The sequence below is a fragment of the Theropithecus gelada genome, chromosome 5 (assembly GCF_003255815.1).
Source record: "Theropithecus gelada isolate Dixy chromosome 5, Tgel_1.0, whole genome shotgun sequence".
Taxonomy (NCBI): Eukaryota; Metazoa; Chordata; class Mammalia; order Primates; family Cercopithecidae; genus Theropithecus; species Theropithecus gelada.
Window position 1 is genome coordinate 91,636,650 of NC_037672.1, and position 26,724 is coordinate 91,663,373.

The 26,724-nt window shown below is 36.9% G+C and overlaps 1 protein-coding gene and 1 pseudogene across 3 annotated transcripts in view; both read right to left on the reverse strand.

The window, feature by feature from the left end:
* Positions 1-1,047: 1,047 nt before the first annotated feature.
* The window catches only part of SLAIN2 (SLAIN motif family member 2), a 79,059-nt gene continuing 53,382 nt past the window's right edge, over positions 1,048-26,724 (reverse strand). Inside the window, exons 7-9 of one of the 3 annotated variants that reach the window (XM_025385515.1) lie at positions 26,296-26,373; positions 5,050-5,368; positions 1,048-4,083 (exon numbers count right to left, since the gene is read on the reverse strand). In XM_025385515.1, coding sequence (XP_025241300.1) covers positions 4,017-4,083; positions 5,050-5,368; positions 26,296-26,373 — 464 coding nt within the window. In that variant the 3' untranslated portion in view covers positions 1,048-4,016. Of the gene's footprint in view, positions 4,084-5,003; positions 5,369-26,295; positions 26,374-26,724 lie in introns of those variants that run through there. The other 2 variants (XM_025385517.1, XM_025385516.1) reach the window with 2 other exon arrangements.
* LOC112624672 lies at positions 11,525-11,790 on the reverse strand (annotated as a pseudogene).

Sequence of the window (26,724 nt, forward strand, 5' to 3'; positions counted from 1 at the left end):
ATGGGATTGCAGGCAACTATCATTTTTCACCTTTATACTTTTTAATACTTTTAGTTTATGTTCTACAGCAATGAGTTTCTATTACTTTTGAAATCAGAAGAAAAAGATTTTTTTCTTACTTTTAAAGAGAAAACATTAAGATGACTTAATGTAGATAATTTGTTTGAAACTGGCATTCAGTTAACACAGTTTTTAACCAATTTGTATTACAGCAAATAAGGCCAATGAGTATAATCGGTTTCATTTTCAGACTAGTAAGCAGAGGGCCAATTTAGCCACCCAAGACTTATATTTAGGATCATTCAAAATACATTAGTAGTTGAACCTCCATATGGGTTCTTCTGTTGCACTGAGTATGTAACAGATTTAAATTTCTCATGTATTGATTTATAATACAAGTATAGTGACATTTAATTTTAAATGGCTCTTCAAGTCTTTAGACTGACTTGAGAGAAAAAAACAGAAGGGTGTCTTTTTTCCCCCTCTCATCAGTATTAATCTAATTGTAACATGTAATATTATTTTAATGGTAATTATTCTAATTGTAACACGTAATTGCAAAGCAAGTATCTCCTAAAGGAATATGGAGAATTCATTAAACAGTGTACAGTTCTTGATTTTTCCATTCATACAAGAAAAAATATACGTGATCACCTAAATATTTGCATTTGGCATGAAAATACATTAATCGTCCCTCTTGGAAACTCGCAATAGCTTTTTGCTTGTTTTTTCTAACTAGATATCATATATAGTTATGATGTAGGGAAATGCTAGCTTTTTCTAACTAGATATCAATTCACAGCAGGTGAAAAAGTTCCAAGAACAAATCAATTTAGAGTAAACTATAAATTTCCTCCAAGTAAAATCCATAAATGAAGTAACTCTGACAGAGAAAATGTAAGACATAAATCCAACCCCATGAAGACTAAGCCTGAAAGGGCAATATGATTTGGGTTTCTGTGTTTAAAGAAAAACTCAACTGAACAATTTATTAAAACCAAGTGTAGGCAAATGAGAGAAAAAAAGGAATCTTACCATATCCAGAGATTAATTAAACAATTAAAAAATATATAAATTTAATAATAAACATTATGGTCAGGCTGTTTATTAAGGAGGCAACCACATATACAAGTTCGGCTATAGAAATGTTTGCAAATCAAACGTCATGTGATCTAAAAGGACCATGCGTAACGTCAAAAATGGACACCTGTACATTCAATAAAAAGTTAATTTAAACATACATAGTCTAGATCATTCTAGAGTTATACAAACATCTGGGGCCACGTATGTATCTAATTTTCTTTCAAAAAAACTTTTTTTCTTATAAAAGTGATGTATTGAGATAATTTTAAAAAGTATCTGACAATTATGAATGGTCCCCAGTTTTACAAAATGTGATTTCCAGGATACGAAACTGAAAAAAAGTCAACTCTTCAGAGAGTGTTTTATATTATACAAACAAGTTTTGTAGAAAAATGATCCAGCAAATGCTTGAGTTAAGAATATTTATATTTTTTTCCAATTCTTTACACTTTTATTAACACACTTACAAAAAATAACATTCAAACACTGAGAAAATTAAATAACTTTGGAAGCAGAGCTCATTGTTTTCTGCTTACACGTAAGTGACAATTCTGGGCTGTTGGCACAAAATAATCAACATTCATAAAACCCTTACTACTATATATCAAACATAAGTTAAAATCATAGGCACTAGTTTATCAAATCCACATTTCTTCTGTAAGACTAACCACAGTAAATCCTTAGATTTTCCCAAACAGAAAAATTGCGATATACAAAGGCTTTCTAGTAAAAAGGCAATTTTTCTCTTTAGGAAACTAAAAGTCAACAGTCTGTGGTAGTACAAAAGCACGTAAAATAATACTTTACCAAACTCAGATCCAAAATACGTTTTAACAAGTGATGAAATATTTTAATAAAAAAAAATAGACATTTTTTTCTGATGCAGCCATTTCAAAACAAAGTTAAATAACCTGAATACTCTTTTGAAACTGATTATCTAACTTAAAAAATGTAATGTGTTTCATAATAGGTAAAATTCCTTTCAATTATTAGATTGCAGCATATATATTTTTTGAAATGTTGTACTGAAAACTGAGACTTGTTTTGCTTTTGTACGTGGTTTTTAAAAGAGACAGTAGCTAGTTCTTTTTTTTTTTACTTACTTAGACATGAGATACCCCCCTCCCAAAAGAAGATGCTTTATCTTCCTTTGAAAAGCAACATTTTTTAGTTCATTATCATGTAGAATTCTGCGCCATCCTTTCCTGACCCACCCCATCACCCTCAAATTCAAGGATAAAGTTTCTTCTTTGCGTTAGACACCAAATACATATTACTGGCAGTTTCAATCTCCAGCTGCTTGTGCTAAATGAATGACTTTCCACTGGTCAAGTTGACAGACTACCATGGTGTCAGTCATGACAGAATGGAGGTCCTGGTTTTAAGTTTTTATCATTCTTTCAACCTACCAACCTTAATGCCATCATGAGTATCAAGCCTTCCATTTTCTCTCTTCCAATTTCTTTTGCCAACTTACGGAATGTCTTTGATGAACAGGAAATGAACTTACGTTCAAATCTGTAAAAGTTTTTAGATGACCTAAGTGACAATATCTTAGAGCTGTTCAAATTAAGGATTTAAAAACAGACCTCATAATAAAAAATGAGAGGCTGCTACAGAAGGAAGTTTTACTCTGGTAATAGTCTGATAAAATTGAAATAGGTGATTTCAAGGATTTATTAAGAGCCATTAGAGACCAAGTATTTATCAGGTTAGAGTCATATGTAGTAGGTTTGTTACCAAAAATGCAAAAATTAATATAAGGCAGAATCTAAGTCAAAAGGGAAAGAATTTTCAATAGATGTTTTATACAGTTACTCAGTTTAAAGTGGATCAACTTAAGTAGGATTTAGCAGGCTATATTTTCCTACCACATAATAGATCATTATGCCATGTAATAGCAACAATACAACTGTCATCACCAGAGATTTTGTAGGTTAAGTGCATAGATTTTTTTCCCCCTCTCTCTCATTGTATGGTTTTGTTCCAGGTTGTAAGCACTGAGGTGGTGTTGTATCAAGAATAAAGACACACACTACTTGTTCTTTCCTATCATGAAAACCTGCTAACAGAAACAAGATCTCTTAGTTCTGTAAAGATAACAGCATGCGAAGAAGTTGGCTTCAACAGCAAAGGCCATCTTTCCTGAGCCAGGAACTATAAAGTTTAGAAAGATTGTACAACTGATATTAAGCCCTTTTGGCAATCAAAACAAACACACAGAAGTTCGATGTGTCAATGCAACATGATGGATGCATGCTGTAACACTATCTGGTGGTGGTGATACATGAGCTACATCCAAAACTTAAGATTAAATGACAATTTTTCTAATGAATCTGCAAAAATAATTTCTGAAATTCTCCCAAATTTAGGAATGTTTTAAATCTCTAGCCCAGGTTTCTTTCCTCCCACCCCCTAATCTCAATCTGTAGTTTCCTGGTGTACTAGTGAAACATTTTAGATAATTAGTCAGAATATTAGTTCTCATTAACACAAATATTTATTGATACTATTTATACAGTAAATTAGGTTGAATGTGAAGTTTTGGATAGCTTGAATTCACTATTTTCTTGTGCACAAATGGGCATTTTTCTCATTTACAAATGGGCATTTCTCTTTGGCATCCATTAAGTATTTGCCCAGATATTGGCCTCTGTCAAATATGTTAAAAAAAATCAACCTAGTTTCTATTAAACAAAACTAAAAGTGATTCTATGGAGAGTGATTGTATGATTACCAAACACATCTGATGTTAAATGTCATTAAAGTGCTGTTTGATGATCTCTGTCAGTTTGTGCTAATTAAGACAGAGAGGGCTGGGATTTTATAAATCCCAAGAGTCTTATCTGAACAGTCTGCATATAAAAGTTGTTTTTTAGCCTGGTGAAGGGTATCCATGAAGCCGTGGACTTCTGCATTCTTGTCTTTGCTGGTCAATAACAGCCATCTTTCCAACTGTCATCTTTCATGCTACCATAGGTTTTAGGAGCTGGCAAGGATCTGAAATAAAGCAATTTTGTAATTAAAATTTGATAAATGTCTTTATGAAATATTACCATACTATCTCACACATATATTAATTACTCTTCAGGTGGCATCATGATCCCATGAAGGCTGTACCAAGGCAAAAGCTCTAAACAGGTACTAGTACAACCTCCCAACACTCTGCATTTTCACAACTTCCAAGTTTTACTGGACAACAGATGACTTCCCATTTTGTTAACATAGCTACTATATCAAAGAAGGGAAAAGATGGTCTCACCTTTTCTCAAGCACATAGACAACCAACCTTATCATTTACTTATTATTTTGAGAGGCAGAATGATGAATGTGATATTAGAAGCTCAGAGTCAGCATCACTAGAAAGGCAGCATGGAATAGTGATTAAAAGAGCTCCGAAGTCAGACATACTTGGAACTCATAGTTTTATTAGCTATGTGGCCTTAGGCAAATTACTTAATTTCATTAAATAGGTTAGACTCTCTGAGGGTAAAACTCAGACCCTACATTTATATAAATCTCATAGATAATTCTGAATTGTAGAATAAGGGTTTGAAAACCATGCTTATAGATTATACTCAGACTTAGTAGCTATAAGTTTTATCTTAAATATCACTCTATATTCTAATATACCTTTATCATCTTCATTGAATATAATTCTATTCAAAATGAATGAATATCACAATCAAATTGAGTGGTTCTAACAAATTTTTTCTAGGGGTCCTCTGAGATGCTTAATCATGGTAGGCAACTGGACACATTTAATCTGAACCAAAATGGTAAAAGTCCCAAATGAGGATTTCTTCAAAACAATGTAGTAATGTTTTATTCAAATTGTATTAAAACTCTGGTGGGAATCCACCATGACTTTCTGTTTACTATCAAACATAGAGATGAAGCTAATTAATTCCAGTCTATCCACTTTCAGGTACTCAAGAATGCTGAAACAGAACATTTGCCACTTACCTGCGAACAGGCTGTGCAAGTTTGCTGCGAGGCACTGGTATGCCCCCAGCAGAAGGGGCACTGGGTCTGGGCAAGCCACTTCTCATTGCAGTTGTCCCTGCGGGTCTGGTTAGAGTAGCGCTGTTGATATTGCTGGGAGGATTTGCTGAGACTGTGTTCTGAACCACAGGAGGCCCAGGTGAGGAGGTGGTTTGTGTGAGCTGTGTTATTTCTTGGCTACCAGGAGAACCAGAGCCATGGTTACTAAATGCTTTCACTGGTTGCCGAAGAGCCAAAGGAGATGGTGCTGCAGGGGAACGGAATTTGCCTGGAGAAGGTACTGTGGAATAGCAAAGAAAAGTCAATTTTTGAGTGGAAATATATATATATATATATATATATATGAAACCATTGCTTTAACTTACAACTGATGATTAGTCACTAGTAGTCAGGAAACTTCATAGCAATGCAAAAAATAAAAGCTATTCCTGGGCTACTAAAAGAAAAAAATGTAACTGAATTCTAAATAACCAAGTACTTAAAGAGGATTACAACTGTCTTTGACAACAGTATTTTAAATAGGTCAGCTTGGAACGCATAACACCAGAAGAGAAAAGGCACTGCAGGATTCTGTCTCACTGTAGCAACTAATCTGGGCCACATGTGAATGACCATTCTAGAGGTGAAAAACAGACTGACTATCCAATTGTTGTCTAGAATTTGAAACATATTTCCCCCGAAAAGAAACATTCATGTAAACATGTATCAAGTATCTGGAGGCTCTATGTCCAAATCCCACATTATTGACACTGTAATTAAAAACTTAGAAACTAGGCCGGGCGCGGTGGCTCAAGCCTGTAATCCCAGCACTTTGGGAGGCCGAGATGGGCGGATCACGAGGTCAGGAGATCGAGACCATCCTGGCTAACACGGTGAAACCCCGTCTCTACTAAGAAATACAAAAAATAGCCGGGCGAGGTGGCAGCGCCTGTAGTCCCAGCTACTCGGGAGGCTGAGGCCGGAGAATGGCGTGAACCCGGGAGGCGGAGCTTGCAGTGAGCTGAGATCCGGCCACTGCACTCCAGCCTGGGCGACAGCGCGAGACTCCGTCTCAAAAAAAAAAAAAAAAAAAAAAAAAAAATTTAGAAACTAAAAATCATTTTTAAAAAGTGCTACCATTGCTGTGCTTCACAAAGCACAACGTGATGAAAAAACAAACAAAAAGGCAGCCGGTGACATGCACCCATAATCCCAGCTACTCAAAGCTGAGGCAGGAGAACTGCCTGAACCTGAGGGGCAGAGGCTGCAGTTAGCCAAGATGAAGCCACTGCACTCCGGCCTGGGTGACAGAGCAAGACTCTGTTTCAAAAACAAAAAAGAAGATCAGGTGCAGTGGCTCACACCTGTAATGCCAGCACTCTGGGAGCCCGAGGTGGGCGGATCACCTGAGGTCAGGAGTTCGAGACCTGCCTGGCCAACATGATGAAAACCCGTCTCCACTATAAACACAAAAATTAGTCGGGTGTTGTGGTGCATGCTTGTAGTCTCAGCTACTCAGGAGGCTGAGGCAGGAGAACTGCTTGAACCCAGGAGGAGGAGGTTGCAGTGAGCGGGGACTACGCTATTGCATGCCAGCCTGGGTGACAGAGCGAGACTCTGTCTCAAAGGAAAAAAAAAAGGAAAACAGAAAAAAAGCTTATGTCCACACAAAGACTTGACTACAACTTTGTAACAGCCAAAGACTGAACAAAGCTCAAATGTCCATCAACAGGTGAATGGATAAACAATTTGTAGCATAACCACACAACAGAATACCACTCAGCAATAAAAAGGAGTAAACTACTGATGTATACAACAAAGATGAATCTCAAAAATTTTGTTGAATGAAATGAGTGCCAGACACAAAACAGTCCATGTGTATACACACACACACACACTGTAAAATGTTGTGTTATAAAGAAATTTGAGGAAAGTCAAATCTAATTTATGGTAACAAGAAGCAGATCAAATGTTTGTTGGAGGTTGGAAGCAACCTTGGGAAATTCTACCAAATGTTTAAGAATGAACACAAATTCAACATAATCTCCATCACAAAATAGGAGAGAACATGTCCCAATTGATTTTTACGAAGCCAGTATTACCGAGATACCAAAACTAGAAAAGGACAGTACCAAAAAAGAAAACTTCAGATCAATATTGCTTACAAATACAGATGTAAAAATCCTTAAGAAAATATTAGAAAATAGAATCCAGCAATATATAAATAGATTTATATGCCATGACTAAGTAGGATTTATTCCAAGATGCAAAGTTTGGTTCAATATTTGAAAAACAATCAGTGTAATCCACAGTAACAGGATAAAGAAGAAAAATCACAGAATCGTAACAGTGGACTCAAAAAAAGCATCTGACAAAATTCAACAGTAATCAAAAAAATTCTCCGAAAAATGGAAATAGGGAAAATTTCCTCAACCTCATAAAGAACGTCTACAAAAACCCTACAGTTAACATTATACTTAATGAAGAAAGATTGAATGTGCCTTCCCTAAGACCAGGAACAAGACAAGAACATATGCTCTCACCAGTAGAAATTCTAGCCAGTGCAATAAGCAAGAAAAAAAAAGAAGAAGAAGGATGGAGGGAGAAGGAAGGAGAAGGGAGGAGGAAGGAGAAAGGAGGAGGAAGGAGGAGGAAGAGGAAGAGGAGCAGGAAGAGGAGGAGGAGAAGAAAAGAGAAAGAGAGAGAGAGAGAGAGAGAGAAAGAAAGAAAGAAAGAAAGAAAGAAAGAAAGAAAGAAAGAAAGAAAGAAAGAAAGAAAGAAAGAAAGAAAGAAAGAAAGAAGGAAAAAAGAAAAAAAGAAAAATAAAAGGCACAGAGGTTAGAAACTGTCCCCATGATGTCTACACAGAAAATCCCAATGAATCTACACACACACACACACACACACACACACACACTTCTAGAAATAATAAGTGAATTCAGTAAGGTCACGGGACTGGATAAAAATACAAACTCTGATTATGTTTCTATACACCAGCAACAAACATTAGAAATCAAGATTAAAAATACCATACCAATTGCATTGCTCGAAAACCAAACCACTTACGTATGAATCTAATAAATCTCAGCCAATGTAAGTTTGCTGTGAAGAGCAAACGAGTAATAAATGTGTAAACTGTTAGTAAAATGTAAAATATTAAACAAATTGTAAGGCATTCTTATCTGTGGCTTTCTTATCTAAAGAATAGGGCTCCTTTAGCATGCTACAGATGAGTTTCCTAGAAAGATATTCAACAATGCCACAAAGAACAGTCTCCTAGGCTTTCCTTATAAATTAACTCAAACGTGTTATTACCCAAAATGTATTACCCAAATTGATATTGACAAGTTATAATTTCTCTTTACTCTTTTTGAATACCAAGAATTACACTCGAGTCAGGCATAATGTGAAGGAGAGCTATCTGCTCTGAGCAAAAATTAGAACTCTATTTATAAAAATGACATGACTAAGAATCCTAACCTTGATGTCTAAGTTATCTCCAAATTAGGATGAAGTGTAATAGAGAATTCATATCTTAAAATATTTTTTTCTTTCAATAAGTATTTAATAATTGTGCTAAGTTTGCTTTCTAATTAAGGTTTCTATAATTCAGGCATGCACTTAACCCTAAAATGAAAAAACTGAATAAATTATACATATCTTTTTAGCTTGATATTCACTGAATACAAAATGCTTTATAAAAATATATCCAACATGTACCTAGCAATACAAAAGTTAGATATTCCAAGTTGTCTTCACAGAGCAGTCTTCCTTCAAACTACAACTTCCATTAGCTGCATAATTTATAAAACCTATGAATGCCCAGTAAGTATATAGTAATAAAAATAAACACTGGTCATCATGACCAACGGGAAACATCATTTATTAAAACACATATGAATTCCATTATTAACAAATGAAGGACAAAAATATCTCCTTGTTACCTATGCCTTACTATATTGTTATATCATTTCAATTATTCAATGGTCTCTACACTATCAATAATAATCACAATTTACTGAAACAATAAGTATTTAAAAATAAGTTCTGGCTGCTAAAGAAAAAGATGAATTAAATATGATTATCTCACTACAGAATTAAAGAATCCTTGTAAAAAAAAAATTATTACTGACCATGTACTCTAACCCTCTCACTTCATGGACAAGGGAAATTACCACAACCACAGAAGCCAACTGAGCAAATAAATAGGAAAGTCAGGATGTCGTGTTATAAATGAACTGAACCCAGGTCTGCCGATTCCCAGATCAGCATTCTTTACCAGGAACCAAAAGAGAAACATCTCTGGGGGTAGAAACCAAAGTGTCATTATCAACATTTTTTAAATTTATTTTTTGAGACAGAGTCTTGCTCTACTGCCCAAGATGGAGTGCAGTGGCACAATCTTGGTTCACTGCAACCTCTGCCTCACAGGTTCAAACGACTCTCATGCCTCAGCCTCCCAAGTAGCTGGGACTACAGGTGCACGTCACCGGGTCTGGATAATTTTTGTATTTTTTGGTAGAGACGGGGTTTTGCCGTGATGGTCAGGCTGTTCTCAACCTCCTGGCCTCTAACGTGATCTGCCCATCTCAGTTTTCCAAAGTGCTGCGATTATAAGTGAGCCACCGTACCTGGCCAAAGTGTCATTATCAACACTTTAATTTTCAACTAGACTCAGAAAGTTTATTTGTGGGGTTACTATCCTAGGCAGGTTTTATAAGGTATGACTCCAAAGCATATTAAAATGGCAATTGCTGACAAGTAACCATAAAAAAGCCATAGAAGCCTTTGATTTCTTCTTCCATTAATGTACATGACTATTATTTTTGTAAGCATACAAAAATTTTGTTAGTTATTAGAAAAATGCATTAAACATAAGAGGCAGAAAATGCCCCAAGAACAGGGCTTCAATACCTTTTCTTCCATAAATACAAAAAGATATATATGAATGCATAAGCTACCAGCAAACATTTACAGCTTAATCTTCGAATTTACTCTATTAAATAGAAAATAACTTTGGAACTGATCCTCTTCAAGATAACTGCCTCAACCTCAATAATGACTTTTAGAAATAAACTTTTTAAAAAGAAATATTTTTATTCAACTGAAAACTGTAACCACCCTTTGGGTACAAAAGCTGAGAGAGAGAGAGAAAATGTGTGTGTGTATATACAAACACACAATACAGGAACTATTAACATTCATTAGATATCTTCACCCTGACAGGGGAAGTTTTTAACAAAATAGCCACATTTCCAAAATTAGGGAATTGATTATGTATCAAAATATATGATATCAAGATTTATTGAGAGACACGTTAGTTTTAGTACACAGTATATATAAACAGCTGTACATCTATACCTATCTAACTTATTGTATTTTAGTTTAATAAATTATCTAACATATAACTAACCTTAGAGTATCTAGTAAGGAAAGGGGAAAATGTCAATGTCAAGATTAAGAAACATAATTATGAGGATTCTTGAAAGATGGTACCGGCATTGGTGTAATTTACGAATTTTCTCAACTCTCTCCATAAAAACATACAGAGCAACTAACTAGGAAGGTCAAACCAAAACCCATTTACAACAGCTACAGTAAAACCAGGTGATGGAGTATCTCCATGAGCCCCAAAATACAAGTGGGTAGGAAGAAGCCACTGACAACTACAAGACCACATGAATTATCAGCATCTGTGCAGAAGGAAGTAGAGGAATATCTCAATGTCCTGAAAATTCCAAAATAACCAACAAGTACTCATATAAAAAAAATGCTGAACAGAAGCTGAACTGGGAGGAATTTGCACACTCCAATAGTGAGTGAGTACAAGAGGTCTACTGTAAGGTCTAGGAGGAACATGAGTGGCTATGAATTCTCAAAATTAACCAGTCAAATCCCTCTTCCAGGTAAAACTTCAAGCTAAGGGGAAAAAACCTCAGAAAATAATCCAAATAGAGCAGAACAGGGACATTCCAGATAAAGGAAAATGAAGTCCAGATAAAAGCAGGAAAGAGTTCAAAATCCTGTGAGGACAACTGGATATCCACGTACAAAAGAATGAAGTTGGACCCCTACACTTCACACTATTAAAAAATTAACTCAAAATGGATCACAGACCTAAATGTAAGAGCTAACCCTATAAAGTTCTTAGGAAACTCTCGCACCATCTCTAGGGAAGTAGTGAGAAAGGCAGATGCTGAGGACTAGGAAGGCTTTGAAGTTTCCCAGCCTACTTATCCTCCCCTTCTCAACAAGGAGAGCTGTTCCCTATTATCCCTCTCATCCAGTCATCCCTTAAACACACACATACACACACTCACTCACTAGTTAAAACAACAATGACAAAAAAAACACCAACGAAACAAAATTCCTTCAAGTATTCACGGTCAGGGGTCCTAGGCTGGGACCTGGGGTTATGGGTCAGCAATGGAAGAGGGAAGAGGAAAAGGAGGAGCCATCACTGTTTCTGCTATAGGGCTTCCTTCCTTGCTGCATTCTGCAGCAACTTTGTCTACCTTGTCTGCTGGCAACTGCACATATTGGACCACTAAGCCCCTAATGAAGATGTGAGGATATTTCTCAGGGTCTGTAACACTGATGTTAGTTAATTTGATGTTGAGACACTGATCCGCAGAATGGAAGGATCCACAGATATGCAGGTCATTCTTGAGTTCCAGATCCACATCCTTGCCCACAGGGACTGAAAAAGGAATAGAAGAGCATAGTCTTGGTGCTGGTGCTGCAGGCCAGACGGGGAGGAGGGCAGGATACCACAAACAGAGCCAGACTTGGGGAAGGGAAGGGCCGCAGAAAGCTCCAAGTACCGAAGGGGAAAACGCAGCGGATTCATGTAGCAGATTCATGTCTGGGAAGAGCAGGCAGGGTAGAGCAGAAGGGACAGGAGTAATGACTAGGGTTAGGCACTGATTTCTTATGACACCACAAGTGTGATCCATAAGATCAAAAATTGATAAATGATACTTCATCAAAATTAAAAATTTCTGTGCTTCAAAGGATACCATAAAGGAAGTGAAGAATAAGTCCACTGAGTAGGAGAAAATATTTACAAATCATGGATCTGATATGGGACTTGAATCCAGAATATATAAAGGAATGCTACTACTATATTAAAAAAAAAAAAAAAAACAACCAGAGACAAAGAATTTGAATAGACATTTCTCCAAAGAAGATATACAAATGGCCAATAAGCACATGAAAAGATGCTCAACGTTAGTCATGCAAAATAAAAACTACAATGAGATTCCACTTTATAACACTTCACCAGGATAGCTAAAATAAAAGACAGTAAGTGTTACTGAGGAGATGGAGAAACTGGAACCCTCATATAGTGCTGGTGACATTCTAAAATGTTGTAGCCATTCTGGAAAACAGTTTAGCAGATCCTTAATATGTTAAACATAAAGCTACCATATGATCCAGTAATTCCACTAAGTATATAATCAAGAGAACTGAAAACATGTCTGTCCATGTAAACAACTGTGCATGAATGTTCAGAGCATTATTATTATTATTATTTTGAGATGGAGTCTTGCTCTGTTGTCCAGGTTGGAGTGCAATGGCATGATCTCAGCTCACTGCAACCTCTACCTCCTGGGTTCAAGCAATTCTCCTACCTCAGCTTTCCAGGTAGCTGAGATCACAGGCACCCACCACCACACCCAGCTAATTTTTGTACTTTTAGTAGAGACGAAGTTTCAATTTACCATGTTGGCCAGGCTAGTCTCAAACTCCTGACCTCAGGTGATCTGCCCACCTCGGCCTCCCAAAGTGCTGGGATTACAGGCGTGAGCCACCGGGCCTGACCACAGGATTATTCACAATAGGAATTTGTTTCCACAAAGAGTGGAAACAACTCAAGTATCCACCAAGTGATGAATGGATAAACGAAATGTGGTGCATCCACACAACGGAATATTTGGCAATAAAAAGGAACAAAGTACAGTTATGTGTCACTTAACGATGGGGATATGTTCTGAGAAATGACTCGTTAGGCAAGTTTGTCTTTGTAGGAACATCAGAGTGTACTTTCGCAAACCTAAGTTATTTACGCTACTATACACCTAGGCTATAAGGAACAGCCGATGGCAGGGCCGGGGGAGGTGGAGATGGTTAATGGGTACAAAAAAAAATAGAGAAAGACCTACTATTTGATGGTACAACCAGGTGACTATTGTCAACAATAACTTAATTATATATTCTAAAATACCTTAGAGTGTAATTGGATTGTCTGTAACACAAAGGATGAATGCTTGAGGGGATGGGGACCCGATTCTCTGTGATGTTATTACTTCACATTGCTTGCCTGTATCAAAATATCTCATGTGCTCCATAAATATACACACCTACTATGTACCCACAAAAAATTTTTAAAAATAGTATATGGCTCCTAGGCTATAAACCAATACAGCATGTTACTGTACTGAACACTGTAGGCAACTGTAACAGAAGGGCATTTGCATATCCAAAAATATCTAAACACAGAAAAAGTACGGTAAAAATGTTATAAAAGACAAAATACGGTAGATCTGTATAGGGCACTTGCCATGAATGGAGATTATAGAACTGAAGTTGAGTGCGTGGTAAGTGAGTAGAGTGTACCCTACTGCAAACTTTATAAACACTGCACACTTAGGCTACACTAAATTATTTTTCTTCAATAATAAATTAATCTTAGCTTACTGTAACTACTTTACTTTATAAACTTTAACTTAAAAACTTCTTGGCTCTTTTGTAATAACACATAGCTTGTAACACAAACATGTTGTACAGCTGTCCAAAAATATTTTCTTTCTTTATATCCTTATTCTACAAGTGTTTTTTAATTTTAAATCTTTATTTAGTTTACTTCAATTTTTTGGGGGGGCTAAAAACTGACAGAAACACACACATGAGCCTAAGCCTATACAGGGTTAGGATCATCAATATCACTATCTTCCACCTCCACATCTTGTCCCACTGGAAGGTCTATGATGTTACTAGGTGACAGAAATTGCCACCATCGTACATGCGATCCATTGTTGACTGAAATGTCGGTTTTTTGGTTTTAGATTTTTTGAGATAGGGTCTTGCTCTGTTGCCCAGGCTGGAAGTGGTGCAATCACACCTCACTGCAGCCTCAACCTCTCAAGCTCAAGCAATCCTCCAACCCTCAGCCTCCTAAGTGGCTGGGACCACAGGTGCGTGCCACCATACCTGGCTATTTTATTTTTTCTGATGCAGTCTCACTATGTTGCCCAGGCTGGTCTCAAACTCCTGGGCTCAAATGATCCTCCCACGTCAGCCTCCCAAAGTGCTGGCATTACAGGCATGAGATACTGTGCCTGGCCCTGAAACGCTGTTATGCAGCAAATGACTATACTGATACATGCTACAAAATGATGCACTTAGAAAACATTATGCTAAGTAAAAGAAGCCAGTCACAAAAGATCATATATGGTTTAATTCCATTTATATTAAATGTCCAACACAGGCAAATCTAGAGACAGAGAAGGTAGATGAGCGGGTGCCAGGGGCTAGAAGAAGTGAGGAATGAGGAGTTCTATTAATAAGTATGGTGTTTCTTATGGGGGTGATAAATATTTTCTAAAATAAGATAGTGGTAATGGTTTCTCTCTCTGTGAATATACTAAAAAATACCAAATAGTACACTTTAAGAAAGGATAAATTTTGAAAGTGGAGGGAGGGAATAAAGGAAAGAAATCTCAGAAAAGAAGCAGCCATGTTTTTGAACACTTCCAAATACAAGAAAGAGCTATAGAACCATAAAATTAGTAAGTCTTAAATCAAGCTAAGTGTTTAGAAAAATCAATTTCATGGAAAAATGAGCAATAGAAAAGGACTGAAGTCAAATCACACATAAAGTTATTACAAGAAAAAAAGAATAAATAAGGAGTAAAGTAACACTTCTACAAGAAGTGAAACCTTACCAGAAATCATGGTAAGAAATCACACACACAAAGATGAAATTATCTAATATTTCAAATTTTAAAAACATTTTAATATTGCTACAAGATACGAAAGAATAGCATAAATCAGAGAGAGAAACACTCAGAAATGAGCTGATGGAACTCAGGAAGGAATCAGCTATAAAATGAATCATTTTAAGATGAAGTCTAAGGAGAAATATGAGAGTCAATATACACAATAGATAATGTAAGAGAAACAGACAATGAAAACAAACTTTTATAGAAGGGAAGAAAGAAAAAAATAATTCAAGAGAAGGCAACAAATATAGAAACAAGAAACGAACCTCGAACATGTGTACAACAGGGGTCCCCACAAAAAAGAAAACCAAACCAAGAGAACAGAATATAAAAAACTACAATTCAATGAAACTTTTCTGAAAAACAAAAAAAGTTTGCTACTCTATAATGAAAGAACACACCCTGAATCTGGGAAAAGCAGCTCAGAATGATCAATACTAAGACATATTCTAGTAAATTATTGTAAAGAAAAAGAAAATAGCCATTGTACATCCAGATAAAAAGACCAAATGATTATAACAGAAACAATTCTTTATTCCTGCAGAAAGTGGAGTAAATACATTTAAGTTAAAGAAAATGTGAGCCAAAGATTTCATATCTAGACAATGACTTTCAAGTATGAAAACAAGAGATAAGCTATCATCAACATGTAAAAACTGAAAAAATGAATACTGTTCTCATAACTCCTTAAGGAATCAAAGAATATGTTTCAGACAAGAAAAATGACTGATGAGACAATGACATATAAACTAGCGTTAAGCATCAAATATGCATTTAAATGGAGAGCCTAAACTAAGTGAGGTATGTGAAGGAGAAAACAGTATGTAACAGGTATCTGACAATGTGGATACAGCTTAACTTAAAACAAAAAAAACAAAAAAAAAAAGCATAACCAAAAGTTGTAAAAATTGTTTTCAGTAATCATATTGTATGTCATGCTAATGTTATCCTAAGAACACTTTATGTGAAATATGGGACAAAACAAATTATTATGATATTCTACTTTTATGTGTTGCTGAGAAATAAGATTCTCAGGATGGGAGAATGCTAGAGGAGGTTAAATAATTGCCCAGAAGCTCTGCATTTAATCTTAAAAAAATATACAAACACAAACTTACACATATGTTTCCTAGCTCTAGTAACTAAAAAGACCGGGAAACAATGACCAACCTAGTAGCAGTAAGTATAGCTAAACACACAGAGTTTGGTCTTGAAATACCAAAAGCAAGCAGGACTTTTTGGAGAAATGCTTGACTCCAGGTCTCTGGCAAGAAATGTACAAGACCAGCCAATCTTGCCATACCAGCTAGCAAGATGGTATCAAAGACTACTAGAGTTGTGTCAAAAAGACTTGGAAGCCAACTTGTAAAGGCTTCCAGTAAAGCTGGAAAAACATCTAGAATGAACTGAAACATATTTAAAAATATGTTTAAATCTGTAATTTCATAATGAAAACCATTTTAAAAAACTGGTCACCTTTGGAAGGTGCCACGTTGCCATTTTTAAATTTTGTAAACTAGTAAATAAAGGGAAAAAACAAATATTTGGTCTGAATTTCCTAAAGAAACTACCACTGGGTGACCAAATAAAGAAAAAATTCTCTTTATACAGTACTGTGACAAATAAAAAAAGGCACACTGGAATTAAAATTCCCAATTCCCAATTCTGTAATACCTAATGAATTATGAATCTAGGCATTACACATCAATGACTGCTAACATCATGAAAAGAGGAAACCCCACTTTATGCACCTTTGGATAAAGAAGCACCACTACCTATGCAAAAACAAAAACAAACAAAAAAAAAGTTTTGCAAAAATAGCAAAATAATTTAATGAACTGCCTAGATCCAACTATCACTTTATAGAAAATAGAAGAGAACTTGCTAAACAAAGCCATGAAAAAGTAATCAGCAAAATCCAGCCTGTAAGAACCTCTGCAGAACAAATGATCTGGTGGTTTCTTCAAAGAAACAATGAGACAAAGAAAAGAAATGGAAGAAAACTATAAAGTAAGAGAAACTTAAAAAGATGTATCAAAAAGGCAAAACTAGTTTCAAAACTTGGGTGATAAAACTATACAAAAAAGGAAGTGACTGCTATAAAAGTTCAGAAGAGTAGATACTTTCTGGGGAGGGGTCAAGAAAGGGTTGTATTTGGAAGCAGACAGGTGGAGGATGTCTGAGGTGCCAAGTTCTAGTCTCCTGATACGGATGGTAGTTACAAGGGTGTTTGCCTTATAAGAATTAATTAAACTATGTATTGGTTTTCTGATTTCATGTTTTATTTAAAAATAATAAAGTTTAAAAACAGATTTATAAATCAGCAATCATTGTAAATTTATTAATCCCTAAATTATTAGATAAACGCAATACAGTCTATGAAAGAATAAGTCAAGTCCTAGAACATCAAGGTATGGAGAGAAATATGTTAACAAAGTTAATGTATAAGTGGAGGGGAAACTAGAGAGGATCTGAAGAGGTATACTAAGCTGTAGTGATACTATTGGAAAAAATGTTTCATGGTAGCAGCATTTTGACTTATCTATAAACAAGTGGGTAAGGGAACAATAAAAATATAATGAGGTTGATTGGATACAGGTGAACTTTAAAGAGCTGTAACTTTCATATTCTAAAAGGCAGTCAGCATTTAACTGGAAAAATTAAGGTACAAATTTCAGAGAGGAGAAAATTTTGACCTAGGACTTTCTCAGCAAAGGAAATTGACAGCTGTAATCAAGATTTAACTACAGAGAAAGACAAAGGCCTTAGAAAACCATAAAAACATTATTAAGTCTAAATGTAAAATAAAATCTATAATGTTCAGTTATCATTCCAAAAATAGCATGAAATGGTCTAACAAGAATGTGTGTTTGAAGGGAACCTCAACAATAGTCTCCACACTCTTTCTTCTCTCATTCTTCAAATTTTACATATCAAAATCACAGGAGGGGAAACAACTCCTATCATTTTAATTGTTTCTAAGAAGTCTGTGTATGTCAGAAGCTAGTTTTGAACACAACTGTAAGAGGAGAAAGCAAAGGGGCTAGAACAGAGAAGAAAAGAGGAAAAGATACAATTAGTGTATCTTGTTTATGATACAGATTCAATAAATACTTGTCAGCTGATAGAAAAGACAAATTTAATTTTGATTTCTAGGTAATCACAAAATTCTTTCATTCTCCATCTTCAGGTAGTCTAATATCAAAAGGCATTTTAAAATCTAATAATTAGAAATGCAAAAGTCGGAGGGTGGGCCAAGGTCAATTGGAAGTAGCAGTGGTCTGCAGCTCTCACAGAGAGGAATGAAAAGAGGAAAGAAAAGAGTGAGTGTATTCTGCACCTTCAACTGAAGTATCCAGGTTCTTGCACTGGGACTGACTAGGCGAACGCTTGACCAATGGAGAGCGAGGAAAAGCAGCGGGGTGAGGCAATGGCCCACTTGGATGCAGCATGGAGCCAGGAGAGCCCCCACCACCAGCCAAGAAAGGTGGTGAGTGATTGTGCAACCGTGCCCTGACTTGGGAAACCACGCTTCTCCCACGGATCCTTGCAACCCACAGATCAAGAGATTCCCTCACAAGCCCACGCCACCATGACCTAGGATCCAAAGCACAAAGCTGTGTGGAGTCTCCGCAGTATGGTCACTCAGGCACTCACGGAGACCCAGTAGTTTTGCATACTCCAGTTTCAGGAATTCATGCAAGGTAGGAGATCCCTCCATGCATTACCCTAGGAAGGGGTATGAATCCAAGGGCTGAATCCAAGGAACCAGGCAGCAGTGTTCTGTGGGCTCCATTCCCACAGCACCTCACAAGACCCACTGGCTTGGAATTCCAGCTAGCCAGCGGTAGCAGGCTGGAGACTGCCTGACACAGACCGAATTTCTGGGAGGAAGGGTGGCCACCATCGCTGTGGTTGGAGTCAGCTGTGCTAGCCTGGTGGCTCTGGAAAGTCCAGGTGGTCCAGACCAGGAGTTTTCCACAATGCAGCACAGCTGCTGTGCCAGATCGTGGCCAGACTGCTTCTTTAAGTGGGACCCTGATCCATCCCTCTTCACTGGGCAAGGCCTCCCTGTGAGAATTTCAGCAACTCCAGCCAGGGTTATATGAACGAAACTCTGATGACGGAGCCTGTGGAGGATGGACAACCGCAGTCTCTGTGGTTCAGTCAACAGCTTTTCCAGCCTGCTGGCTCTGGAGAGTCCGGACAGTCTGGACAAAGGGGGCTCCCCCAAGAGCACCACACCTGCTCCGCCAAAGGGCAGTCAGACATCTTCTGTAAGTGGGACCCTGATCCCATTCCTCCCAACTAGGTGAGACCTCCCAACAAGGGTCTCCAGATACCTCATAAAGGAGCAGTCAGGCCAGTAGCAAGTCAGTGTCCCCCTGGGACAGAGTTCCCAGAGGAAGGGGCAGGCTGCCATCTTTGCTGTTCTGCAGCCTTCACTGGTGATACCTCCAGATGCAGGAGGGACTGAGGTGACTAGGGTCTGGAATGGACGCCCAGAAAACCACAGCAGCCCTACGGAAGAAGGGCCTGACTGTTAAAAACAGAAAGCAACAACATCAACAAAAAGGACCCCACAAAAACCCCATTCAAAGGTCAGCAACCTCAAAGGTCAAAGGTAGATAAGTCCACAAAGATGAGAAAGAATCAACGCAAAAACACTGAAAACTCAAAAAGCCAGAATGTGTCTTCTCCTCTAAATGACCACAACATCTCTCCGGCAAGGGCACAGAACTGGGCTGAGGCTGAGATAGCTGAATTGACAGAAGTAGGGTTCTGATCTTTGCTGAGCTAAAGGAACCTGTTCTAACCCAATGCAAAGAAGCTAAGAATCATGATAAAACAATACCGGAGCTGACAACCAGAACAGCTAGTTTAGAGAGGAACATAACTGACCTGATGGAGCTGAAAAACAAAAACATGAGAACTTCACAATGCAATAACAAGTATCAACAGCAGAACAGACCAAAAGGAGGAAAGAATCTCAGAGTTTGAAGACTATTTTCCGAAATAAGATGGGCAGAAAAGAATAAAGAAAAAAGAATAAAAAGGAATGAACAAAAAGTCAGAGAAATATGGGATTATGTAAAAAGACCAAACCGATGAATGATTGGGGTACCTGAAAGAGATGGGGAAAACAGAACCAAGTTGGAATACATAATATCATCCAGGAAAACTTCCCAACCTAGCAAGACAAGGCCAATATTCAAATTCAGGAAATCCAGAGAACCCTAGTAAGATACTCCACGAGAAGATCAACCCCAAGACACCTAATCATCAAATTCTCCAAGGTCAAAATGGAGGAAAAAAAAAAATTTAAGGGCAGCCAGAGAGAAAGGCCAGGTCACCTACAAAGGGAAGCCCATCAGACTACCAGAGGACCTCTCAGCAGAAACCCTACAAGCCAGAAGAGATTGGGAGGCAACAGAAAACATTCTTAAAGAAAATAATTTCTAACCCAGAATTTCGTATCTGGCCAAACCAAGCTGCATAAGGGAAGGAGAAATAAGACCCTTTTCAGACAAGCAAATGCTGAGGGAATTCATCACCCCCAGTTCTGCCTTGCAAGAGCTCTTGAAGGAAGCGCTACATATGGAAAGGAAAAACCATTACCAGCCACTACAAAAACACAGTGAAGTACACAGACCAGTGACCCTGTGAAGCAACCACATAAACAAGTCTGCAAAATAACCAGCTAACATCATGATGACAGGATCAAATTCACACATAACAATATTAACTTTAAATGTAAATGGGCTAAATGCCTCAATTAAAAGACACAGACTGGCAAGCTGGATAAAGAGTCAAGACCCATGCTGTCTTCAAGAGACCCACCCCACATGCAAAGACACATATAGGCTGAAAATAAAGGGATGAAGGAAAATTTGCCATGCAAATGGAAAACAGAAAAAAGCAGAGGTCGCAATCCTGCTTTCTGACAAAACAGACTTTAAACCAACAAAGATTGAAAAAGATAAAGAAAGGCATTACATATGGTAAAGGGTTTTTAATTCAACAAGAAGAGCTAACTATCTTAAATATATATGTAACCCAATACAGGAGCACCTAGATTCATAAAGCAAGTTCTTAAGAGACCGACAAAGAGACTTAGACTCCCACACAGTAATAGTGAGAGATTTTAACACCCTTCTGATAATATCAGACAGAAGATCGAGATAGAAAATTAACAAAGATATTCAGGACCTGAACTCAGCTCTGGATTAAGTGGACCTGATAGAGGTCTACAAAACTCTCCACACAAAAAACAACAGAATATACATTCTTCTGATCACCACACAACACTTACTCTAAAAGTGATCACGTAATAGTCCTCAGCACATGCAAAAGAACTGAAATCATAACAGTCTCTCAGACCACAGCACAATCAAATTAGAACTCAAGATTAAGAAATCCACTCAAAACCACACAACTACATGGAAAGTGAACAACCTGTTCCTGAATGACTCTTGGGTAAACAACGAAATTAAGGCAAAAATCAAGACTTTCTTTGAAACTAATGAGAACAAAGAGACAACATATCAGAATCTCTAGGATGCAGCTAACGCAATGTTAAGAGGGAAATTTACATCACTAAATGCTGACATCACAAAGCTAGAAAGATCTCGTATTAACAACCTAACATGACAACTAAAACAACTAGAGAACCAAGAGGAAACAAACTCCAAAGCTAGCAGAAGAACTGAAGGAGACAGAGACAAGAAAAACCCTTAAAACAAAACAACACAAACAGTAACAAAAAAGAATTCAGAAGCTTTTTTTTTTTTTTTTTAGTTAATAAAATAGACTGCTACCTAGAATAATAAAGAAGAAAAGGGACCAGGCACAGTGGCTCACGCCTGTAATCCCAACATTTTGTGAGGCCAAGGTGGGTGATCACTTGAGGACAGGAGTTCAAGACAAGTGTGGCCAACATAGTGAAACCTCGTCTCTACTAAAAATACAAACAAACTAGCTAGGCGTGATGGCATATACCTGTAATCCCAGCTATTTGGGTGGCTGAAGCATGAGAACTGTTTGAACCCTGGAAGCAGAGGAGCTTGGAGTGAGCCAAGATTGTGCCACTGCACTACAGCCTGGGCGACAGAGCAAGACTCTGTCGCAAAAAAAAAAAAAAAAAAAAAAAAGAATCAAATAGACACAATCAGAAATTATCAGGAGAATACCACCAGTGACCAGAGAAATACAAACCACCATCAGATAATACTATAAACACCTCTATGTACATAAACTAGAAAATCTAGAAGAAACAGATAAAATTCTGGACACCTACACCCTCCCAAGACTGAACCAGGAAGAAAATGAATCCCTGAATAAACCAATAATTAGTTCTGAAATTGGGGAGGTAATAAATAGCCTGTCAATCAATGAAAGCCCAATACCAGACAGATTCACAGCTGAATTCTACCAGAGGTACAAAGAACGGCTGGTACAATTTCTACTGAAACTATTCCAAACAATTGAAAAGGAGAGACTCCTCTCTAACTCATTTTATGAGGCCAGCGACAACCTGATACCGAAACCTAGCAGAGACACAACAAAAAAAGAGAAAACATCAGGCCAATATCCCTGATGAACGCTGATGCAAAAATCCTCAATATAAATAGTGGCAAACTGAACCCAGCAGCACATCAAAAAGCTTATCCACTAAGATCAAGTTGGCTTTATCCTTAGGAAGCAAGGTTGGTTCAACATATGCAAATCAATAAATGTAATTCATCACATCCAGAACTAAAGACAAAAACCACATGATTATCTCAATAGATGCAGAAAAGGTCTTCAATTCAACATCCCCTCATGTTAAAAACTCTCAATACACTATGTATTGAAGGAACATACCTTAAAATAAAAAGGGACACATGTGACAAACCCACAGCCAATATCATACTCAATGGGCAAAAGTCTGAAGCGTTCCCTTTGAAAAGCGGCACAAGACCATGATGCTCTCTCCCACCACTCCTATTCAACACAGTATTGGAAGGTCTGGTCAGGGCAATCAGGGAAGAGAAAGATATAAAGGGTATTCAAATAGGAAGAGAGGAAGTCAAAGTGTCTCTGTTTGCAGATGACATTATTCTATATCCAGAAAACTCCATCATTTCAGCTCAAAAGCTTCTTAAGCTGATAAGCAACTTCGGCCAAGTCCCAAGATACAAAATCAATGTGCAAAAATCGCTAGCATTCCTATACACCAACAACAGGCAAGCAGAGAGCCAAATCATGAATGGTTTCCCATTCACAATGCTACAAAAAGAATAAAATACCTAGGAATACAGCTAACAAGGGAAATGAAGGACCTCTTCAAGGAAAACCACAAACCACTGCTTAAGGCAATCGGGGAGGAAACAAATGGAAGAACACTCCATGCTCATGGATAGGAAGAATCAGTATCGTAATATCATGAAAATGGTCATACTGCCTAAAGTAATTTATGGATTCAATGCTATTCCCATTAAACTACCACTGACATTCTTTACAGAATTATGTATCTCAAAATATAGTGAAGAGTATTAAACAATTACCATCAATTCCTTCTTAGTTGCCTCTTTCTTTCTAAATAACTATGAAACAGGCAAAACATAAATGTTGTTGCCTCTTTCCTTCTGTATTTCCTTCTTTCATGTTTGTTGGCCGCATGAATGTCTTCTTTTGAGAGTGTCTGTTTATCTCCTTTGCCCACTTTTTAATAGGGTGTTTAGAAGGAAAGAGGCAACTAAGAAGGAATTAATATCCTGTTATCTCTGCATTCACTTTGTCTAATTAGTCTTCATTTTTTCCCCGACTTGGTGAGGTCTCTGCCCTATTTACCTCCACTTTACTAAGTGCCCAACAACAGGGAATGAATAAAATATTTCTTAAAGCAGTTTAAATAGTCACCTCCATGAAGTCTTAAAAACATAGACTGGACTGTTTTCCTCAGGGTGGGACAGGCTGAAGAAACACAAAAAACTTGCAAAAAGAAAATGCAAAGAACGTGTCCATCCTTTTTTGACTTTAGCAGCATGACTATATTCATTCAACAAATACTTATGGAGTGACTCTGTCAAGCAACACAGTTCTTACTTTCCATTTTCAAATACCTGCTACTACTAAATGCAATTAAAATCAAAGTGGCTATATTTCCAATTGTTAAGTAATCTTTTTCCTCCTCCCATGATCCTGTCAGACCTACGATATACTAGCTTTCTAGAAAATTGTACAGGTTCATCCCCAGGATGGATGAATTGATTTGTGTGCCAATTTATCATCTGTTGGTCCATGTTTCTTTATTGGACACGTTTAATATGCCAAATATACCTGTGAACAGGTGGCCTCTGTCTCCTGGGTGCCTCACATCCCTACAAGAGAAGAGACTCCTGCCAGTCAATGTAGACCCCTCCCTTTAATGTCTCGGTATGAGGGGAAATCAGAAAATCCATTTTGACCTTGGATCCAAAAGATATCCTCCACTTCAGCTTCATCAATAATTAAGCTAATATTTTAAATCTTACCTTATACCTGTGTCCATTTCTCAACTGGTTAAAAATTTATAGAGAAGAGGTAGGTAATGGTAATGCCCACGTCAAAATACCAATCAGAAAATATAAAAGTCTGGATCAAGTTAAATAACTAAGAGATTAAACAAAACAGAATAGCATACCCCCTGCCTCCCTCCCCCTTCTTTCCCTTTACTAAGTCAATAAGACAGCTAGAGATGCCAAGAATTCCAGTTCATAACAGTTCTAAGTTTGGGCTTTCCTGTCATCTTATCACAGAGGGTACGTAGTTTGGTGGCTTGGAGTGATAAAAATAATGTAACCCCTATAGGCAAATTTTAAAATTTCAGCTAGAAGTTATGGTTTTCTTAACCTGATCAATGGAGCAACATGAAATCTTTAGGTAAAAATTTTAAGTTATGTAAACCTACTTAATTCTAAAAAACATTATGAAACAGCTTACAGAAGCAAACAACAAAATTTATATCAACTTAAAATCTTCTACTCTTTTATTACGGTATAGTGATCTCCTGCCCTAGTTTAGATACCACAGTGTTTTCAGGTTCATGTATTTATATGCCTCCCACACCTAGCCATGGAAGTACTAAAAAATATTGAGAAGTCTCCAAAAAAAGAAGCCTATGGTTCCCAAATAAGTACATAAAAATCCCTTTCTATAATGACCCCTATTTGTCACTTCCTTTCCCATCAAACATTCATATTGGAGGCCCATGGTCAACTTCCGATAATCAAAACACAAACATTCATACATTCTGCTTTTTTATTTGCCTATTTGACTTTCCTTCAAATTCTATTATCTAAAACAATTTCCTTAAATTATACTCAATCTAAGGAATCACTGCAAAACCATTTGCAGTAAATTTGCCAAAACTTATATTATAGCACTTTTGTAAACATAATCAAATCTTTTTTTTTTCCCAAAAAAATCTAATTTCTTCTTCCTGCGTAATTTTCTTTGGCGCTTTACCTCTGTTACATATTTTGGTTATTTACTGAGGTCTAAAGCTATCAGGAAACCTACATGTTCTGGATACGGAAAACATTTTTCCTCCTTGTTTCATACCATTTCCTCTGAGGCCTGTTTGTTTTTATTACTGTAGGTCTATCCAATCCCACCATTTTCTCTTAACTCTACTTCTGTCTAGCTGCCCATTCAGTGTCTTGGAACCAATACCGGACAGCTTTGATGTACAACCTTCATATATTTCTTCAACTATTTTTATGAAAGCTACAACTCCATAAACATTCCAGACCTATCAGTTAACCACAACTTCTGATTTAACTTCAACTACCTTCTAATGTGGAAGTGTTCCCATTTTATACAGATAAGTAAAACTAAAAATCGAAGTCCAAGGAAAAAACATCAACATACAGAATGTCTGACATTTGGTTCATTTTAAAGCACTTATGAAGTTCAGTTGGCATAAAATTGAAACGATGCCCTTTCGTTTTAAGTTGGTAAGAAAAATATATTCTCTATATATCATTTACTCCTTTGAGAGAAGCAACCCGATACATACCTCTGTAGAAAATGTTTCTTCTGGATTTATCCAAATAACAGAATAAATCCTCATTATTTTATTATTTTTAAAAATAAGACTAAAATGTGCCTTACAGACACCACTGACTCAGTATGCCAAATGGCTTAAGATTTAACTAGGTCATTTGCTGAAATTTTAAACTGAGTAAGAGGCTGTAGTTACCTCTTTTTGTAGATGAAGTTTGAAGCAACTGTTTGGCTTTGAGGGAAGTGCGAGGCAAATTTTTCAGCCTTTGCGAAGCTGTTGAAAAATAAGGAACTGTAATATTTGCCTGGAAGTACAAGATAAAGGCTATAGCGTCTATAAACTTGTAAACTTGAATGTTTTAATACAAACTTAAAAATTTATCAAAGAACAGAAGCCATAAGGTGCAAATATGTTAGAATCCTAGAAGCAAAAGAATTTTAAAGTGATGCTTAGTGCATTAAGTTGGAAAGAAAAGGGGAAAGAACATAAACTTTTTAAAAGAGTTTCTTATAGATGAGAAAATCTCCAATATGTCAATTGGTCAAAATATCAAAGAGAAAACAAACCACCACAAACATGCTAGGGATACAAAGAATACAAAGATAAAAGTGATGAACACAAGCA